This window comes from Branchiostoma lanceolatum, chromosome 16, assembly GCF_035083965.1.
Source record: "Branchiostoma lanceolatum isolate klBraLanc5 chromosome 16, klBraLanc5.hap2, whole genome shotgun sequence".
In the NCBI taxonomy this organism is placed as follows: domain Eukaryota; kingdom Metazoa; phylum Chordata; class Leptocardii; order Amphioxiformes; family Branchiostomatidae; genus Branchiostoma; species Branchiostoma lanceolatum.
The window spans coordinates 6,985,894-7,001,959 of NC_089737.1; the positions used below are offsets into that span (position 1 = coordinate 6,985,894).

At 44.7% G+C, this 16,066-nt stretch overlaps 2 protein-coding genes across 2 annotated transcripts in view; both read right to left on the bottom strand.

The window, feature by feature from the left end:
* The window catches only part of LOC136422191 (uncharacterized), a 53,035-nt gene that overhangs the window by 28,032 nt on the left and 8,937 nt on the right, over window positions 1–16,066 (bottom strand). The gene's annotated exons all lie outside the window — the stretch shown is intronic.
* LOC136422099 (mucin-2-like) lies at window positions 9,657–15,066 on the bottom strand. Its single transcript, XM_066409750.1, has 8 exons — window positions 14,937–15,066; window positions 14,502–14,613; window positions 13,949–14,340; window positions 13,036–13,830; window positions 12,259–12,596; window positions 11,551–12,174; window positions 9,859–11,244; window positions 9,657–9,683 (listed from the first exon to the last, which is right to left on the bottom strand). The coding sequence occupies exons 1-8, from the start codon at window positions 15,064–15,066 to the stop codon at window positions 9,657–9,659; spliced, it is 3,804 nt and encodes a 1,267-aa protein (XP_066265847.1).

Here is a 16,066-nt window from a genome sequence, read left to right on the forward strand (position 1 = left end):
TATATGGTAGATGGAATCTTTCTGAAGTCTGGGGTGAAATTTTTATGACAGAATATGCAAATTAAGGTTCAGGTTCGGAATTGTTTTGACCAAGGACCTAAGTAGTGCGTGAAGATAAGACGCAAATCCTAGGTTTTCTCGTTATTTTTTACTCCCGATTTTTCGGCTATCGCTATAGCAGTGCGTTATCTTTCATATTTCCTGAAAAACCCGATCTTCGTAGCGTTTTACGGTTTCCGAGTTTTGGTCGTCCGCGGGTACTTCCTGGTATTAGTGCGCGATGACGGTAACGCGGCTTTGTCGCCTGATTACCCGAATCGTGCGTTCTATGTGCGTTTTGCGTGGTTTCGCACCATCGGGGATTGCGGAAAACGTATCCTCACGATTTTTTTCATTTTTCCTAATTGCACAGACAGAATGATGACCTTTATTTCCATAGCAGTCATTATCCTAGGAAAACTTTTATTTTCCTTCCAGCGGCCTTGGAAGAATGCCCTAAAAATAGCAGTTTTGGGGATGAAAATTCCTTTTAGTGACGGTTTTCACTAAAAATGACGTTTCCACAGAAAATATCAAATTCGTCTGTCGTTCGAAGATAAGTCACCCCTATCCATCAGAAACATTGAATCGGCCGAAAAGGGATGTTTGGAAAAGCGCTATTGCCTTTCTGGGAACGAGTCAGGTCGGCCCCGAATTTTTAAAAAAACTCCGAACCGAGACCTTAAAGAGGCATAAAATCTTAATTAATGACGTCATAGGTGCCGTAATATTATTGCATATTGACGTCTTTATCCAAGGCTTGAAGATTCTGAAAAAAAATTCCATAATACTGCCTTTTTTCCGTTCCAAAGGCGGTACTATTCATATCTGGGCTTTGGTGCCCCCCTCCCTCATAATCCCCCCCCCCCCCCCCGACACAGCATGCAATGTCAAATTAAGGCTTCCCTCACGTGTACGCTGTTCATTCAGTCGCTTTGATTACGGCGGCGATTGATATAAGTTAGGCACTGGATTTGACTGTAAGCATAAATTTGGAACACTCTCTTCGCATTTTTACCTAAGGAGGGATAGTACGCAAAGTGTAGGTAAGTTAAGGTAAGTTAAGCGCTATTTAAGAGGAAACTGGGATATCGAATGTTAAGTTCCTTGCTCCTAGAAGCCTTAACTTTTTTTCGCTTTGTTGGTAGCAAATAGTAGTCTGATAGGTTCTCCACGCACCCATAGAGAGTTTATTACTCTACCCGCTTCCTTCTCCGTCAATTTCACCGATAATGGGTTCTGACTGGCAAAAGAATGGTGTATTTCACACATTTGGTGTGCCTTGCGCTTCTTAAGAGGACATTCACGGCACAATTCTACAAATTCGACGTCGGACGACTTTGATTTGGAAAGCGCAAATCCTGTGCTACCACTTCATGTCAAAATCTGCGATTTTCATCGGTGCAATCAAGCGCGACGAACCAAAACGCAATCCCACTCAGTTGCCCTGTGATTCCCGTGACGTCACTTCGTGACGTCATCCTTATATTCGCTTTTAGAAGGTCTAGCGTTAAGTGTGAGGCCCAGAAACGACGGAACTGCCATAGATATCGTCGGCCGCGGACCCGTGAAGATTTTCCCGCCGGTTTTGCATGTTTTCCGTAAAGCGTTTTGATAGTAGCTTACATTTTTCATTGCTCTTTCTGATTGTGACGTCAATGTTCTGTCAGGGTTTGAATATGCGGCAAATGTCGAGGGAGCGCTGTATTTTCTATATGGCTTTAAGCATGTCCTGCGGGAAAAGTGACCATCGCAGCCAAATGAAATTTGGATATATGGTAGATGGAATCTTTCTGAAGTCTGGGGTGAAATTTTTATGACAGAATATGCAAATTAAAGAGGCATAAAATCTTAATTAATGACGTCATAGGTGCCGTAATATTATTGCATATTGACGTCTTTATCCAAGGCTTGAAGATTCTGAAAAAAAATTCCATAATACTGCCTTTTTTCCGTTCCAAAGGCGGTACTATTCATATCTGGGCTTTGGTGCCCCCCTCCCTCATAATCCCCCCCCCCCCCCCCGACACAGCATGCAATGTCAAATTAAGGCTTCCCTCACGTGTACGCTGTTCATTCAGTCGCTTTGATTACGGCGGCGATTGATATAAGTTAGGCACTGGATTTGACTGTAAGCATAAATTTGGAACACTCTCTTCGCATTTTTACCTAAGGAGGGATAGTACGCAAAGTGTAGGTAAGTTAAGCGCTATTTAAGAGGAAACTGGGAAATCGAATGTTAAGTTCCTTGCTCCTAGAAGCCTTAACTTTTTTTCGCTTTGTTGGTAGCAAATAGTAGTCTGATAGGTTCTCCACGCACCCATAGAGAGTTTATTACTCTACCCGCTTCCTTCTCCGTCAATTTCACCGATAATGGGTTCTGACTGGCAAAAGAATGGTGTATTTCACACATTTGGTGTGCCTTGCGCTTCTTAAGAGGACATTCACGGCACAATTCTACAAATTCGACGTCGGACGACTTTGATTTGGAAAGCGCAAATCCTGTGCTACCACTTCATGTCAAAATCTGCGATTTTCATCGGTGCAATCAAGCGCGACGAACCAAAACGCAATCCCACTCAGTTGCCCTGTGATTCCCGTGACGTCACTTCGTGACGTCATCCTTATATTCGCTTTTAGAAGGTCTAGCGTTAAGTGTGAGGCCCAGAAACGACGGAACTGCCATAGATATCGTCGGCCGCGGACCCGTGAAGATTTTCCCGCCGGTTTTGCATGTTTTCCGTAAAGCGTTTTGATAGTAGCTTACATTTTTCATTGCTCTTTCTGATTGTGACGTCAATGTTCTGTCAGGGTTTGAATATGCGGCAAATGTCGAGGGAGCGCTGTATTTTCTATATGGCTTTAAGCATGTCCTGCGGGAAAAGTGACCATCGCAGCCAAATGAAATTTGGATATATGGTAGATGGAATCTTTCTGAAGTCTGGGGTGAAATTTTTATGACAGAATATGCAAATTAAGGTTCAGGTTCGGAATTGTTTTGACCAAGGACCTAAGTAGTGCGTGAAGATAAGACGCAAATCCTAGGTTTTCTCGTTATTTTTTACTCCCGATTTTTCGGCTATCGCTATAGCAGTGCGTTATCTTTCATATTTCCTGAAAAACCCGATCTTCGTAGCGTTTTACGGTTTCCGAGTTTTGGTCGTCCGCGGGTACTTCCTGGTATTAGTGCGCGATGACGGTAACGCGGCTTTGTCGCCTGATTACCCGAATCGTGCGTTCTATGTGCGTTTTGCGTGGTTTCGCACCATCGGGGATTGCGGAAAACGTATCCTCACGATTTTTTTCATTTTTCCTAATTGCACAGACAGAATGATGACCTTTATTTCCATAGCAGTCATTATCCTAGGAAAACTTTTATTTTCCTTCCAGCGGCCTTGGAAGAATGCCCTAAAAATAGCAGTTTTGGGGATGAAAATTCCTTTTAGTGACGGTTTTCACTAAAAATGACGTTTCCACAGAAAATATCAAATTCGTCTGTCGTTCGAAGATAAGTCACCCCTATCCATCAGAAACATTGAATCGGCCGAAAAGGGATGTTTGGAAAAGCGCTATTGCCTTTCTGGGAACGAGTCAGGTCGGCCCCGAATTTTAAAAAAAACTCCGAACCGAGACCTTAAAGAGGCATAAAATCTTAATTAATGACGTCATAGGTGCCGTAATATTATTGCATATTGACGTCTTTATCCAAGGCTTGAAGATTCTGAAAAAAAATTCCATAATACTGCCTTTTTTCCGTTCCAAAGGCGGTACTATTCATATCTGGGCTTTGGTGCCCCCCTCCCTCATAATCCCCCCCCCCCCCCCCGACACAGCATGCAATGTCAAATTAAGGCTTCCCTCACGTGTACGCTGTTCATTCAGTCGCTTTGATTACGGCGGCGATTGATATAAGTTAGGCACTGGATTTGACTGTAAGCATAAATTTGGAACACTCTCTTCGCATTTTTACCTAAGGAGGGATAGTACGCAAAGTGTAGGTAAGTTAAGCGCTATTTAAGAGGAAACTGGGAAATCGAATGTTAAGTTCCTTGCTCCTAGAAGCCTTAACTTTTTTTCGCTTTGTTGGTAGCAAATAGTAGTCTGATAGGTTCTCCACGCACCCATAGAGAGTTTATTACTCTACCCGCTTCCTTCTCCGTCAATTTCACCGATAATGGGTTCTGACTGGCAAAAGAATGGTGTATTTCACACATTTGGTGTGCCTTGCGCTTCTTAAGAGGACATTCACGGCACAATTCTACAAATTCGACGTCGGACGACTTTGATTTGGAAAGCGCAAATCCTGTGCTACCACTTCATGTCAAAATCTGCGATTTTCATCGGTGCAATCAAGCGCGACGAACCAAAACGCAATCCCACTCAGTTGCCCTGTGATTCCCGTGACGTCACTTCGTGACGTCATCCTTATATTCGCTTTTAGAAGGTCTAGCGTTAAGTGTGAGGCCCAGAAACGACGGAACTGCCATAGATATCGTCGGCCGCGGACCCGTGAAGATTTTCCCGCCGGTTTTGCATGTTTTCCGTAAAGCGTTTTGATAGTAGCTTACATTTTTCATTGCTCTTTCTGATTGTGACGTCAATGTTCTGTCAGGGTTTGAATATGCGGCAAATGTCGAGGGAGCGCTGTATTTTCTATATGGCTTTAAGCATGTCCTGCGGGAAAAGTGACCATCGCAGCCAAATGAAATTTGGATATATGGTAGATGGAATCTTTCTGAAGTCTGGGGTGAAATTTTTATGACAGAATATGCAAATTAAAGAGGCATAAAATCTTAATTAATGACGTCATAGGTGCCGTAATATTATTGCATATTGACGTCTTTATCCAAGGCTTGAAGATTCTGAAAAAAAATTCCATAATACTGCCTTTTTTCCGTTCCAAAGGCGGTACTATTCATATCTGGGCTTTGGTGCCCCCCTCCCTCATAATCCCCCCCCCCCCCGACACAGCATGCAATGTCAAATTAAGGCTTCCCTCACGTGTACGCTGTTCATTCAGTCGCTTTGATTACGGCGGCGATTGATATAAGTTAGGCACTGGATTTGACTGTAAGCATAAATTTGGAACACTCTCTTCGCATTTTTACCTAAGGAGGGATAGTACGCAAAGTGTAGGTAAGTTAAGCGCTATTTAAGAGGAAACTGGGAAATCGAATGTTAAGTTCCTTGCTCCTAGAAGCCTTAACTTTTTTTCGCTTTGTTGGTAGCAAATAGTAGTCTGATAGGTTCTCCACGCACCCATAGAGAGTTTATTACTCTACCCGCTTCCTTCTCCGTCAATTTCACCGATAATGGGTTCTGACTGGCAAAAGAATGGTGTATTTCACACATTTGGTGTGCCTTGCGCTTCTTAAGAGGACATTCACGGCACAATTCTACAAATTCGACGTCGGACGACTTTGATTTGGAAAGCGCAAATCCTGTGCTACCACTTCATGTCAAAATCTGCGATTTTCATCGGTGCAATCAAGCGCGACGAACCAAAACGCAATCCCACTCAGTTGCCCTGTGATTCCCGTGACGTCACTTCGTGACGTCATCCTTATATTCGCTTTTAGAAGGTCTAGCGTTAAGTGTGAGGCCCAGAAACGACGGAACTGCCATAGATATCGTCGGCCGCGGACCCGTGAAGATTTTCCCGCCGGTTTTGCATGTTTTCCGTAAAGCGTTTTGATAGTAGCTTACATTTTTCATTGCTCTTTCTGATTGTGACGTCAATGTTCTGTCAGGGTTTGAATATGCGGCAAATGTCGAGGGAGCGCTGTATTTTCTATATGGCTTTAAGCATGTCCTGCGGGAAAAGTGACCATCGCAGCCAAATGAAATTTGGATATATGGTAGATGGAATCTTTCTGAAGTCTGGGGTGAAATTTTTATGACAGAATATGCAAATTAAAGAGGCATAAAATCTTAATTAATGACGTCATAGGTGCCGTAATATTATTGCATATTGACGTCTTTATCCAAGGCTTGAAGATTCTGAAAAAAAATTCCATAATACTGCCTTTTTTCCGTTCCAAAGGCGGTACTATTCATATCTGGGCTTTGGTGCCCCCCTCCCTCATAATCCCCCCCCCCCCCCCCCGACACAGCATGCAATGTCAAATTAAGGCTTCCCTCACGTGTACGCTGTTCATTCAGTCGCTTTGATTACGGCGGCGATTGATATAAGTTAGGCACTGGATTTGACTGTAAGCATAAATTTGGAACACTCTCTTCGCATTTTTACCTAAGGAGGGATAGTACGCAAAGTGTAGGTAAGTTAAGCGCTATTTAAGAGGAAACTGGGAAATCGAATGTTAAGTTCCTTGCTCCTAGAAGCCTTAACTTTTTTTCGCTTTGTTGGTAGCAAATAGTAGTCTGATAGGTTCTCCACGCACCCATAGAGAGTTTATTACTCTACCCGCTTCCTTCTCCGTCAATTTCACCGATAATGGGTTCTGACTGGCAAAAGAATGGTGTATTTCACACATTTGGTGTGCCTTGCGCTTCTTAAGAGGACATTCACGGCACAATTCTACAAATTCGACGTCGGACGACTTTGATTTGGAAAGCGCAAATCCTGTGCTACCACTTCATGTCAAAATCTGCGATTTTCATCGGTGCAATCAAGCGCGACGAACCAAAACGCAATCCCACTCAGTTGCCCTGTGATTCCCGTGACGTCACTTCGTGACGTCATCCTTATATTCGCTTTTAGAAGGTCTAGCGTTAAGTGTGAGGCCCAGAAACGACGGAACTGCCATAGATATCGTCGGCCGCGGACCCGTGAAGATTTTCCCGCCGGTTTTGCATGTTTTCCGTAAAGCGTTTTGATAGTAGCTTACATTTTTCATTGCTCTTTCTGATTGTGACGTCAATGTTCTGTCAGGGTTTGAATATGCGGCAAATGTCGAGGGAGCGCTGTATTTTCTATATGGCTTTAAGCATGTCCTGCGGGAAAAGTGACCATCGCAGCCAAATGAAATTTGGATATATGGTAGATGGAATCTTTCTGAAGTCTGGGGTGAAATTTTTATGACAGAATATGCAAATTAAAGAGGCATAAAATCTTAATTAATGACGTCATAGGTGCCGTAATATTATTGCATATTGACGTCTTTATCCAAGGCTTGAAGATTCTGAAAAAAAATTCCATAATACTGCCTTTTTTCCGTTCCAAAGGCGGTACTATTCATATCTGGGCTTTGGTGCCCCCCTCCCTCATAATCCCCCCCCCCCCCCCGACACAGCATGCAATGTCAAATTAAGGCTTCCCTCACGTGTACGCTGTTCATTCAGTCGCTTTGATTACGGCGGCGATTGATATAAGTTAGGCACTGGATTTGACTGTAAGCATAAATTTGGAACACTCTCTTCGCATTTTTACCTAAGGAGGGATAGTACGCAAAGTGTAGGTAAGTTAAGCGCTATTTAAGAGGAAACTGGGAAATCGAATGTTAAGTTCCTTGCTCCTAGAAGCCTTAACTTTTTTTCGCTTTGTTGGTAGCAAATAGTAGTCTGATAGGTTCTCCACGCACCCATAGAGAGTTTATTACTCTACCCGCTTCCTTCTCCGTCAATTTCACCGATAATGGGTTCTGACTGGCAAAAGAATGGTGTATTTCACACATTTGGTGTGCCTTGCGCTTCTTAAGAGGACATTCACGGCACAATTCTACAAATTCGACGTCGGACGACTTTGATTTGGAAAGCGCAAATCCTGTGCTACCACTTCATGTCAAAATCTGCGATTTTCATCGGTGCAATCAAGCGCGACGAACCAAAACGCAATCCCACTCAGTTGCCCTGTGATTCCCGTGACGTCACTTCGTGACGTCATCCTTATATTCGCTTTTAGAAGGTCTAGCGTTAAGTGTGAGGCCCAGAAACGACGGAACTGCCATAGATATCGTCGGCCGCGGACCCGTGAAGATTTTCCCGCCGGTTTTGCATGTTTTCCGTAAAGCGTTTTGATAGTAGCTTACATTTTTCATTGCTCTTTCTGATTGTGACGTCAATGTTCTGTCAGGGTTTGAATATGCGGCAAATGTCGAGGGAGCGCTGTATTTTCTATATGGCTTTAAGCATGTCCTGCGGGAAAAGTGACCATCGCAGCCAAATGAAATTTGGATATATGGTAGATGGAATCTTTCTGAAGTCTGGGGTGAAATTTTTATGACAGAATATGCAAATTAAGGTTCAGGTTCGGAATTGTTTTGACCAAGGACCTAAGTAGTGCGTGAAGATAAGACGCAAATCCTAGGTTTTCTCGTTATTTTTTACTCCCGATTTTTCGGCTATCGCTATAGCAGTGCGTTATCTTTCATATTTCCTGAAAAACCCGATCTTCGTAGCGTTTTACGGTTTCCGAGTTTTGGTCGTCCGCGGGTACTTCCTGGTATTAGTGCGCGATGACGGTAACGCGGCTTTGTCGCCTGATTACCCGAATCGTGCGTTCTATGTGCGTTTTGCGTGGTTTCGCACCATCGGGGATTGCGGAAAACGTATCCTCACGATTTTTTTCATTTTTCCTAATTGCACAGACAGAATGATGACCTTTATTTCCATAGCAGTCATTATCCTAGGAAAACTTTTATTTTCCTTCCAGCGGCCTTGGAAGAATGCCCTAAAAATAGCAGTTTTGGGGATGAAAATTCCTTTTAGTGACGGTTTTCACTAAAAATGACGTTTCCACAGAAAATATCAAATTCGTCTGTCGTTCGAAGATAAGTCACCCCTATCCATCAGAAACATTGAATCGGCCGAAAAGGGATGTTTGGAAAAGCGCTATTGCCTTTCTGGGAACGAGTCAGGTCGGCCCCGAATTTTAAAAAAAACTCCGAACCGAGACCATAACGTATGGGAATTTTTTGTTGCTGCCGACAACGTATTGGAACTTCTTCTTACTGTTGACGACGTAGGTGAACTTGTTGCTACCGATAACGTAGGTGAATTTGTTGCTACCGATAACGTATGGGAACTTCTTGTTGCTGTCGATAACGTATGGGAATTTTTTGTTGCTGCCGATAACGTAAGGGAACTTCTTCTTACTGTCGACGACGTAGGTGAACTTGTTGCTACCGATAACGTAGGTGAATTTGTTGCTACCGATAACGTATGGGAACTTCTTGTTCCTGTCGACAACGGAAGTGAATTTGTTGCTACCGATAACGTAGGTGAATTTGTTGCTGCCGATAACGTATGGGAACTTCTTGTTGCTGTCGACAACAGAAGTGAATTTGTTTCTACCGATAACGTAGGTGAACTTGTTGCTACCGATAACGTATGGGAACCTCTTGTTGCTGTCGACGACGTAGGTGAATTTATTGCTACCGATAACGTAGGTGAATTTGTTGCTACCGATAACGTATGGGAACTTCTTGTTGCTGTCGACGACGTAGGTGAATTTGTTGCTAGCGATAACGTATGGGAACTTCTTGTTGCTGTCGATAACGTATGGGAATTTTTTGTTGCTGCCGATAACGTATTGGAACTTCTTCTTACTGTCGACGACGTAGGTGAACTTGTTGCTACCGATAACGTAGGTGAATTTGTTGCTGCCGATAACGTATGGGAACTTCTTGTTGCTGTCGACAACGGAAGTGAATTTGTTTCTACCGATAACGTAGGTGAATCTGTTGCTACCGGTAACGTATGGGAACTTCTTGTTACTGCCGATAACGTATGGGAACTTGTTGCTGCTTCCGACGACGTAGGTATATTTGTTGCTTCCAATGACGTAGGGGAATCTGTTGCTAGCGATGACGTATGGGAACTTGTTGTTTCTGTCGACGACGTAGGTAAATTTGTTGCTACCGATGACGTAGGGGGATTTGTTGCTAGCGATGACGTATGGGAACTTGTTGTTTCTGCCGACGACGAAAGTAAATTTGTTGCTGTCGTCTGAACCGCCAAAACATTTGTAGTGACTTCTGTACTGTTGTGGCTTGAAACTTTCAGGATGGAAATTTCAGTGGAAGCCCCTAGAGGGGAAGTCGAAGCTTTGAGCACATCTGTTGTTGTCTCAACAGTCGAAGCACTTGTAGTGACTTCTGTGCTGGTAGTTGGCGCGTCAGTAGAGACCACGTCTGTCGTCTGTAACGCCTCGGTTGTTGTTAAGGACGCTGACGAAGTCTCAGTAGATGTGGGCAAGTCGCTGCTTGTCTCTGTAGGCATCGCTTCTGTTGTGACAACTGTTGTTGGCGCCTCTGTAGTTGCCTGTGTTGTCAAGTCGGTGCTTGCGATGCCTGTGGAGGCTTGGCTCGAAACTTTCAGGGTGGAGATTTCAGTGGAAGCTCTTAGAGAGGTGGTAAAAGTTTTGAGCACATCTGTTGTTGTCTCAACTGTCGAAGCACTTGTAGTGACTTCTGTACTGGTAGTTGGCGCGTCAGTAGAGACCACGTCTGTCGTCTGCAACGCCTCGGTTGTTGATGACTGCGCTGACGAAGTCTCAACAGATGTGCGCAGGTAGCTATTGGTTTCTGTAGGCATCACTTCTGTTGTCACAACTCTTGTCGGCGCCTGTGTAATAAAATGTGTTGTCAAGTCGGTGCTTGTATCTGGAGGAATCACTTCTGTTGTCATAACTGTGGTTGGTGCCCCTGTTGTTGCCTGTGTTGTCAATTCGGTGATTGCGAGGCCTGTGGAGGCTTGGCCTGAAACTTGCAGGGTGGAGATTTCGGTGAAAGTCCCAAAAGGGGAAGTCGCAGTTGTCTCAACCGTCGATGCACTTGTAGTGATTTCTGTGCTGGTAGTTGGCGCGTCGGTAGAGACCACGTATGTCGTCTGCAACGCCTCGACTGTTCTTGAGAGCGCTAACGAAGTCTCAGCAGGTGTTGTCAAATCGGTGCTTGTCTCTGTGGTCATCACTCCTGTAGTCTCAACTGTTGTTGGCGCCTCTGTAGTTACCTGTCTTGTCAAGTCGCTGCTTGTCTCTGTAGGCATCACTTCTGTTTTCACGACTGTGGTTGGCGCCTCTGTAGTTACATGTCTTGTCAAGTCGGTGCTTGCGAGGCCTGTGGAGGCTTGGCTTGAAACCTGCAGGGTGGAAATATTGTCGGTGGAAGCTCCTAGACTGGAAGTCGCAGTTGTCTCAACCGTCGAAGCACCTTTAGTGGCTTCTGTGCTGGTAGTTGGCGCGTCAGTAGAGACCACGTCTGTCGTCTGCAACGCATCGGTTGTTGTTGACTGCGATGACGAAGTCTCAGCAGATGTGGGCAGGTAGCTGCTGGTCTCTGTAGGCATCACTTCTGTTGTCACGACTGTGGTTGGCGCCTGTGTTATAACATATCTTGTCAAGTCGGTGCTTGTATCTGAAGGAATCACTTCTGTTGTAACAACTGTGGTTGGTGCCTCTGTTGTTACATGTGTTGTCAAGTCGGTGCTTGTCTCTGTTGTCAGCCCTTCTGTTGTCACAACTGTGGTTGGCGCATCTGTAGTAACCTGTGTTGACAAGTCGGTGCTTCTCTCTGTTGTCAGCCCTTCTGCTGTCACAACTGTGGTTGGCGCCTCTGTAGTTGCCTGTGTTGTCAAGTCGGTGCTTGTTTCTGTTGTCATCTCTTTTGTTGTCACAACTGTGGTTGGCGCATCTGTAGTTACCTGTGTTGACAAGTCGGTGCTTCTCTCTGTTGTCAGCCCTTCTGTTGTCACAACTGTGATTGGCGCCTCTGTAGTTGCCTGTGTTGTCAAGTCGGTGCTTGTCTCTGTTGTCAGCACGTCTGTTGTCACAACTGTGGTTGGCGCCTCTGTAGTTACCTGTGTTGTCAAGTCGGTGCTTGTCTCTGTTGTCAGCCCTTCTGTTGTCACAATCGTGGTTGGTGCCTCTGTAGTTACCTGTGTTGTCAAGTCGGCGCTTGTCTCTGTTGTCAGCCCTTCTTTTGTCACAACTGCGGTTGGTGCTTCTGTAGTTACACGTGTTGTCAAGTCAGTGCTTGACTCTGTTGTCAGCATCGCTTCTATTGTCACAACCGTGGTTGGCGCCTCTGTAGTTACACGTGTTGTTAAGTCGGTGCTTGTCTCTGTTGTCACAACTGTTGTTGGCGCCTCTGTAGTTGCCTGTGTTGTCAAGTCGTTGCGTGTTTCTGTTGTCAGCCCTTCTGTTATCAGAACTGTGGTTGGTGCCTCTGTAGTTACCTGTGTTGTCAAGTCGGTGCCTGTCTCTGTTTTCAGCCCTTCTGTGGTTACAACTGTAGTTGGGGCACCTGTTGTTACATGTACATGTGTTGTCAAGTCGGTGCTTGTCTCTGTTGTCAGCCCTTCTGTTGTCACAACTGTGGTTGGCGCCTCTGTAGTTACATGTGTTGTCAAGTCGGTGCTTGTTTCTGTTGTCAGCTCTTCTGTTGGCACAATCGTGGTTGGTGCCTTTGTAGTTTCATGTGTTGTCGATTCGGTGCTTGTCTCTGTTGTCAGTCCTTCTGTTGTCACAACTGTGGTTGGTGCCTTTGTAGTTTCATGTGTTGTTGATTCGGTGCTTGTCTCTGTTGTCAGTCCTTCTGTTGTCACAACTGTTGTTGGTGCCTTTGTAGTTTCATGTGTTGTCAAGTCGGTGCTTGTCTCTGGATAAGATAAGATGTATTTTATTGCACTGCACGAAATGGCCTCGTATCCCGGCGTATACGTACAGGGATTCCTCCGGAAATATTCCATATCCCGGTGCGGATTTAGCGTATCCGATAAAATTAACGGATACGCTAAATCCGCACCGGGATATGGAATATTTCCGGAGGAATCCCTGTCCGTATACGCCGGGATACGAGGCCATTTCGTGCAGTGTTGGTTTATCGCAGTTTGCATACACTGAATTAAAAACCAATGTACAGTACGTTCACAAGTTTCACTGCTGTCGGCGTACATAATCTTATTCGTATATAAAATCCGGTACATAGAACACATTACAGACAATGTTGTTACTCCAAAAAAGAATGTCAACAGTCACCAATATGGTGCAGACAAAGATACTAGTTACTGAACTGTACATTACCAAGGCAAACATACCGAGATTCAGTGTTCTGTTGTCTGTTGTTGACGACGTAGGCTTATTCGTTTTTGCTGACGTTGTTGCTGACGACGTAAGGGAATTCGTTAATTCTGACGACGTAGGTAAATTCGTTGTTGCTGGCGTTGTTGCTGACGACGTAGGAAAATTCGTTGTTGCTAATTTTGTTGCTGACGACGTAGGGAAATTTGTTGTTGCTGACGACGTAGAGGAATTTGTTGTTGCTGACGTTGTTCCTGACGTTGTTGCTGACGACTTAGGTAAATTCGTTGTGGCTGACGTTGTTGCTGACGACGTAGTAAATTTCGTTGTTGCTGACGTTGTTGCTGATGACGTAGATAAATTCGTTGTTGCTGGCAATGTAGGGGAATTCGTTGTTGCTGACGTTGTTGCTGACGACGTAGGTAAATTCGTTGTTGCTGAGGTGGTTTCTGACGACGTAGGAAATTTTGTTTCTGACGTTGTTGATGACGACGTAGGTAAATTCGTTGTTGCTGACGTTGTTGCTGACGACGTAGGTAAATTCGTTGTTGCTGACGTTGTTTCTGACGACGTAGGAAATTTTGTTGTTGCTGACGTCGTTGCTGACGACGTAGTAAAATTCGTTGTTGCTGATGTTGTTTCTGACGACGTAGAAAACTTCGCTGTTGCTGACGTTGTTACTGGCGACGTAGTAAAATTCGTTGTTGCTGACGACGTAGGTAGATTCGTTGTCGCTGATGTTGTTGCTGACGACGTAGGTAAATTCGTTGTTGCCGGCAACGTAGGAAAATTCGTTGTTGCTGACGTCATTGCTGATGACGTAGGTAAATTCGTTGTTGCTGACGTTGCTGCTGACGACGCAGGTAAATTCGTTGTTGCTGACGTTGTTTCTGACGACGTATGAAATTTTGTTGCTGCTGACCTAGTTGCTGACGACGTTGTAAAATTCGTTGTTGCTGACGTTGTTTCTGACGACGTAGGAAACGTTGTTGTTGCTGACGTTGTTACTGACGACGTTGTAAAATTCGTTGTTGCTGACGAAGTAGGTAAATTTGTTGTCGCCGATGTTGTTGCTGACGACGTAGGTATATGTGTTGCTGGCAACGTAGGGGAATTCGTTGTTGCTGACGTTGTTGCTGATGACGTAGGTAAATTCGTTGTTGCTGACGTTGTTGTTGACGACGTAGTAAAATTGGTTGTTGCTGACGACGTAGGTAAATTCGATGTTGCTAAGGACGTACGAAAATGTGTTGTCGCTGGTGACGTACGGGAATTTGTTGTTGCCGATGACGTATGCAAATTCGTTGTCGCTGACGTTGTTGCTGACGACCTAGGTACATTCGTTGTTGCTGACGTTGTTGGCGATGACGTAGGTAAATTCGTTGTTGCTGACGTTGCTTCTGACGACGTAGGAAAATTCGTTGTTCCTGACGACGTAGGAAACTTTCTTGTTGCTGACGTTGTTTCTGACGACAAAGGAAACCTTGTTGCTGCTGACGTTGTTGCTGATGACGTTGTAAAATTCGTTGTTGCTGACGAAGTAGGTAAATTCGTTGTCGCTGATGTTGTTGCTGACGACGTAGGTAAATTTGTTGCTGGCAACGTAGGTAAATTCGTTGTTGCTGACGTTGTTGCTGATGACGTAGGTAAATTCGTTGTTGCTGACGTTGTTGTTGACGACGTAGTAAAATTCGTTGTTGCTGACGACGTAGTAAAATTCGTTGTTGCTGACGACGTAGGTAAATTCGATGTTGCTAAGGACGTACGAAAATGTGTTGTCGCTGGCGACGTACGGGAATTTGTTGTTGCCGATGACGTATGCAAATTCGTTGTCGCTGACGTTGTTCCTGACGACCTAAGTAAATTCGTTGTCGCTGACGTTGTTGGTGATGACGTAGGTAAATTCGTTGTTGCTGACGTTGCTGCTGACGACGTAGGAAAATTCGTTGTTCCTGACGACGTAGGAAACTTTCTTGTTGCTGACGTTGTTTCTGACGACAAAGGAAACCTTGTTGCTGCTGACGTTGCTGCTGACGACGTAGGGTCATTCGTTGTTCCTGACGTTCTTGCTGACGATGTAGGAAACTTTGTTGTTGCTGACGTGGTTTCTGACGACGTAGGAAACCTTGTTCCTGCTGACGTTGTTGCTGACGACGTAGATAAATTCGTTGTTGCTGGCAACGTGGGGGGATTCGTTGTTGCTGACACTGTTGCTGACGACGTAGGGGAATTTGTTGTTGCTGACGTTGTTGCTGACGACGTAAGGGAACTCGTTGTTGCTGACGACGTAGGTAAATTCGTTGTAGCTAATGTTGTTGCTGATGACGTAGGTAACTTCGTTGTTGCTGACGTCGTAGGTAAATTCGTTGTTGCTGACGACGTAGGTAAATTCGTCGTTGCTGATGTAGAAAAATTCGTTGTTGCCGACGACGTAGGGGAATTTGTTGTCGCTGACGACGTAGGTAATTTCGTGGTTGCTGACGACTTAGGTAAATTCGTTGTTATTGACGACTTAGGTAAAAACGTTGTTGGGAAAGTTGTAGGTAAATTCTTTGTTGCCGACGACGTAGGTAAATTCTTTGTTGGCGACGACGTAGGTAAATTCGTTGTTATTGACGACGTAGGTAATTTCGTTGTTGGAAACGTTGTAGGTAATTTCGTTGTTGCCGACGACGTATGTAAATTCGTTTTTCCTGACGACGTAGGTACATTCGGTGTTGCTGACGACGTAGGTAATTTCGCTGATACTGACGTCGTAGGTAAAAACGTTGTTGCTGACGACGTAGGTAATTTCGTTGTTGCTGACGACGTAGAGGAATTCGTCGTTGCTGATGACGTAGAAAAATTCGTTGTTGCTGACGACGTAGGGGAATTTGTTGTCGCTGACATCGTAGGTAAAAACGTTGTTGGCAACGTCGTAGGAAAATTCGTTGTTGCTGACGACGTAGGTAAATTCGTTGTTGCTGACGACGTATGGGAATTCATCGTTGCTGATGACGTAGAAAAATTCTTTGGTGCAGACGACGTAGTGGAATTTGTTGTTGCTGA

Bases quoted from the DNA above. Each gene is read 5' to 3' on its own strand.
- LOC136422099 (XM_066409750.1), bottom strand. From the start codon at position 15,066: ATGACCCTACGTCGTCAGCAGCAACGTCAGCAGCAACAAGGTTTCCTT. The intron at 12,597-13,035 runs GTATGTTTGCCT...TATCTTATCCAG, and splicing joins CAACAGAACACTGAATCTCG to AGACAAGCACCGACTTGACA. The intron at 11,245-11,550 runs GCGCCAACCACA...ACATCTGCTGAG, and splicing joins CAACACAGGCAACTACAGAG to ACTTCGTCATCGCAGTCAAC.